We start from the raw sequence: 5,203 nt of genomic DNA, 5'->3' as shown, positions 1-5,203 counted from the left end.
TCAGCAGGACAAATAGAAATACTTTGTTTCATAAGTTAAGCTACATTTGTGCATTAATGGAAAAAGGGACCAAACCATCAGATTTCTGCCTGTATAGATAATATCTAGTTATGTAAGTGACCAGCACCTCTTAACTGTGGAGCAGCAGTCACAAAACCAGTCTAGTCTGGGGTGATTTTTCTTTCCTGGCCTGCTTCAAGGCATGGGCCAGACATGGTACCTGACATTTTGGGTGGAATCCAGCTGAAATCTGACTGAGTACAGCAGTGTCCAAGGTCTATACCACTGAGCTGACTGCATTAAGTGACAGAAGATGATGATTCTGACTGAAGTGTCCATCCTGTCTCTGATCTGTAAGACTGATTAGTTAGGAAGAAGTATGTGTTGAGTCTCTTGCTCTGGTATTTTGATTGTGATGTTTTGATTCAAGTGACTCAAACAGGACCCTTATATCCTCATGAAACATTATAGAGCAAGAATTCACTGCATGGTCACAAGCCTTTCTCATCTTCCTCCAACACATATATCCAGGAGAGAATTGCATTGCTGGGGAATCCTCATCCATGTCTTGCTTAGGAGCCACATGATTGCAAATGAAATTGTCTTAGTTTGATCTGTTAAGTCTGGATTTATAACTGGCACCCTTCCTGTAAAACTCATTCTGTTAAGATTTGTAATATTGATTTGATCCTACAAGTGGATATACTAATGGTAATTAAGTGTAATGAGGCTTTAATGCATCCACAGTATCTTCAAAGGAAGCTGGTGAGTATTAGTCACATCTCAACCCGTTTAGCACATTGCTAAGGGGAATCCACCATATAATGAGAGTAATTGGAGAAATCAAGGGAGGAACTTTTGAGCCTACTGTACAGTGAAGAAAGGATAAAAATGTCAAACACCTGTGACCACACTTTCTGTTGACATAAATTACATCATTACTTTTTCCCCCACCATCACATCTTCGCTAATTGTATAAATGGATAACAAAATGATGGGCTCAATTCTCCTGGGACCCTACATTGTCAGTTACTCTAATCTTATAGCTGCTTCTTTCTAGGGATTTGTAAAAAGGATTTGAGTATCAGTAACATTACCTATTTCTCTTCTGAAAGTAGTTTCAAAATAGTTAAGGCTTCATTATGTTTCAGGAAGGTGATTATACCTATTTCTGATATTCAGTTATAATTGCACAGTATTATACATTTTGTCCTATACAATGTGGTCAGATTAATACTGTACCATTTGTTATTTTAATATGCTTCTTTACTCTAATTCTGATTTCAGAGCTGTTTTGTCTCCTAAAAATGAAGATCTGACCTGAAAGTTTTAAGTGTTTGACACTACTTGTATATATGGGATAGTAATAAATGGTTCAACATGACACTGAGTCTGAAGCTAACAGAATCTTTAAAATAAAGTTCAGAAGTGCATAAAATACACTGAAATTTAAACTTTAAAACAAAATTAAAGCACTTCATTATTTTTTTCTTTAAAAGATTATCTCTTCCATTTTCCAAGAGTGATATTTCCAGTGTCCACTCTTCATATTGTCACTCAACAAGAGGAGCTAAAGTGACACAGATTTTAGGATCCCTAGTGATAGAAACAGGAATGACATCAACAAATTTTAAAATCAACTCCCAATGTAAATGGGCACATTACTGAATGGTTCATATGAAAAATGGACTATACATAATCATAGAATTTTAGGGGTTGGAATGGACCAAAGATATCATCCAGCTCCAACCCCCTGCCCTGGGCAGGGACACCTCCCACCAGAGCAGGTTGCTCAAGACTTTATCCAACCTGGCCTTGAACACTGCCAGGGCTGGGGCAATAATTGCATTTAATAATCAATAATAATTACATTTCTTATCAAAAGTACCAGAACTCCCTTAGAAATGCTTCCCTGTATCAGAATACAAGCAGCAACAAGGTGATGTATATGGAAATTGTTAAGTAATTAATTTTGAAGGTTCAAGCACTAAAACAGTCACTAAGCTAGAACTGTGCTTTAAATGTGGTTTTAATTCTGCCCTCTTACATGTGGAAACTGGGATGCAGTTTCATTCACAGCCTATCAAATCCTCCTCTGCAGCACAGAAATAAAATTTCATATAGGCTAAGGAAATTTCATTTGTATAGAGCTATTCAGGGCCACAGTTCAGCTCATCATATAAGATACAGCAAGGCAAGTGATTCTATAGAATGTCAGGGAAGTGCCAGAAAATTCAAAGAAAAACATATATTGCAAAATAATAAAGGGAATACAAATTAATTTGTTTGTTACTTTTAATTAAACTTCTAAGGAATTTTCAGAGGACCATCAAAAGACCATTCTGAAAGGCCAAATTAATTCCAGATTTCCATTCCTCTGTGAAAAAGCAGTAGAGCTCTTGAAAGTTTAGAAAAAAAATGTGTAAGAGAAACACTTGTTCTTTCTCAAAGCTGGCTGGGAAAAAATATCCTGCCATTTTTGCTTAAAATCTTCTATCAGGTATACAAAATGTGTCGTAGATCATAAAATCATAGAATTTAAGGGTTGGAATGGACCTTACAGATCATGTAGTCCCAACCCCCATTGCCCCTTGTCCTGTCATTGCAGTTCCTAATCTTTCTTATGAACTTGTTCATCCAAACTACTCCACACATAGCTACTATCTTATCAACAAATTGACAATTCTTCCCAGGTGGAATATTGAAAAGTGCAACTAGAATTTCCATTCAATCACATACATTTACCAATATCATCCTAGTTTCAAATTCATATTATATTACATCCAGATAAATTTAAAAGACTTGTCTGTAATTTATACTACTGGAAGGTCGGAACCAGGTGCTGCATTTTACCATGGATAATGTGCCTTTTTGCAAATGTAATATATGCACATATATTTTTAATCCATTAATTCAAATTTTGGTTGCTTGTTCTACCCAGACATTTGTGATAATGCAGTTATAATGTCAATAGTTATACAGACGCAAAATGCACCTCTTCACTGTTTCTTTAAAATCCAATTTGAAACCACAGGGCAGTAGTTGTTATAAAATTATGCATTAAAATATTTAATTTAAAACACATTAATGAAAGTTAAGTCTTTAGAATCTTTAAGGGCCAAAATTGTGAATTGCATTTTATTTTCCAATTCTATTACCTAGTGTTTTATTTACTAATAGAAACAACTTATGTTTTTGCTGAGAAAAGAAAGAAAAAATATATCCTCTCAGCTGTGCATCTGTGTAGAATCTACAAAGAGACAGATACAAGTTCTTTGATGATTATTAAGTTAATACCAGCAAGATATATTAAAAGGGGCTCAGTTCTGACCATTCACACATGTCCTAGCTTGAATTATATTAGCAAACATATATTGCAGCAGAAAAAAGCATTGCTTTATGGCTTTGTTTAGTTCAAATGGAAAATCAAAATATTGGGACAAGATAACTTTATACCTGGTAAAGGAATTGCTGAGGAGCCTTTTTAGACTTCGGCAAACCCAGATGAAATTAAATATTTCAAAACTGGCCTGGGATATAATTGATTTTACTAACTCTGGAATCATTTTGAGTCTGCTATTAATGAATATTAAATGAAAACCTTAAGGCTCAACTTCACTGACATAATCTCTCTCCACAAAGATCGTACCATGGAGCCTGCAAATCACAGAGAGTATTTTCTGTAAAAATATAAAGCAAGGATAAGATATTCCAAAAATAGCAACTAGTCCATCAAGGAGAACAGTTTATAAAAAGCCTACCCTCTTAAATTCTTTTGCTAGCTATAGTAGCTATAACAAATGAAGAGCTCCTGTGAAATGCCCAAGGCCACACTTTGGCTAAGAGCTACATCATCTTTAACAGCAGATTACACTTTCTCCCGATGGAGGTGAGACCTGAGAGCAAGTTTTTTTTTTTTTGTACTACAAAAAGGAGGTGTATTTTTTTGCTGAAGTGCACTATTCATTGACAAAAGAGCACTAAAAAGAGAGGAAACCACAGAGAACAGACAATGTACTTGTAAGGAAAGGGCAATTAGAATGCTTTGGTGTGTTGTCCTACCTTGTACACAATGATAGGGATATCAATGACAATATAGATAAGGTCTCCTAGTGCCAGACTGGCTATCAGTGCATTGGGGCCATTCCTCATACACTTGTTCTGGTAAATGATCCTCAGCAGAGTTGCATTCCCAACCATTCCAACGATGAAAATAGCACAAGATACCACCGTGTTGATGTATTTAAAAGTCTCCGCGATCTTAGTCGGCTGGGTGCACTTGACAGTTTGGTTGGACACCAGGGGCTGTCTGGTGGTGTGAAGAATGCTGGATTCAATCCCTGAGAAAGTGGAAAGGTGGTTTCCCAAGTCACTCCAATTGGCAACGTATCTATCAGAACTGTCACCCAGAACAGATCCCGAAATCAGCAGCAGCAGCAGGGAAATTCTTAAACACAAAGCTTCCATCCTGAAGTCCCCAAAGAGCAAATTCAGTGAGACAGGAGTGGTTTTTTTCAGTATTTCAGTGAGGTACTTCTCACTTCTTCACCTGCAGAGAGAAACAGTAAGCAAAAAAAAATAAGAAAAGTAAAGAAGAAACACAGAATCAATACAACAGGTAGACTAACCCTCACTTAGAAAACGTATTTAAATGTTCATCCTCTGCAGCACCTGTTTATACTCACTGTGCTGCTCTGAAATCTAGATTACCCCCATTAGCTGTCTGAGTAAAGGCAAACACAAAAAATTCCTTACGCAATTGATAGCTTATACAAATAAGGTTCAAAAAACCCTGTTAGCTTGAGACAGAATTTGTATATGGATGGAAAAAAAATGAGGTGGATTAAGTTCTGTTTTAAAATAGCCTTGGAGGCTGCTGAATGATATTTTAGCTAAAATAAGAAGTTATTCCTTTTTCTTTGAAAAAGCAAGGTAACAGCACTGCATTAATAATTAAGAGTAGTAAATGTGCTCATTTTCTGAGTATTTTTGATATACTGCAACAATTAGACTTTATATTATTTTTCTCTGATTTATTACCTGGATTTTAAATGAAGACTGAAAATACATGTACATTGGACCAGACCCAAAGTCTCTAAAAATGAGGGGGAAGAATTTTATAGTTCCAGGATAGACCTCTGGCCAGAAAAAGTCCTTCAAGCTTTATGTCATTTGGTTCCTGAATGTCATTGCAACTCATGTT

At 36.0% G+C, this 5,203-nt stretch overlaps 1 protein-coding gene across 2 annotated transcripts in view; it reads right to left on the bottom strand.

The window, feature by feature from the left end:
- The window catches only part of EDNRA (endothelin receptor type A), a 30,899-nt gene that overhangs the window by 22,892 nt on the left and 2,804 nt on the right, over positions 1–5,203 (bottom strand). The window contains exon 2 of one of the 2 annotated variants that reach the window (XM_009073441.1): positions 4,063–4,549. In XM_009073441.1, coding sequence (XP_009071689.1) covers positions 4,063–4,467 — 405 coding nt within the window. In that variant the 5' untranslated portion in view covers positions 4,468–4,549. Of the gene's footprint in view, positions 1–4,062; positions 4,550–5,203 lie in introns of those variants that run through there. The other variant, XM_009073442.1, reaches the window with a different exon arrangement.

This window comes from Acanthisitta chloris, unplaced genomic scaffold (genome assembly GCF_000695815.1).
Source record: "Acanthisitta chloris isolate BGI_N310 unplaced genomic scaffold, ASM69581v1 scaffold2454, whole genome shotgun sequence".
NCBI lineage: Eukaryota > Metazoa > Chordata > Aves > Passeriformes > Acanthisittidae > Acanthisitta > Acanthisitta chloris.
Note: the sequence above shows the minus strand (reverse complement) of the source record. Positions and strands in the feature narration are given on the sequence as shown.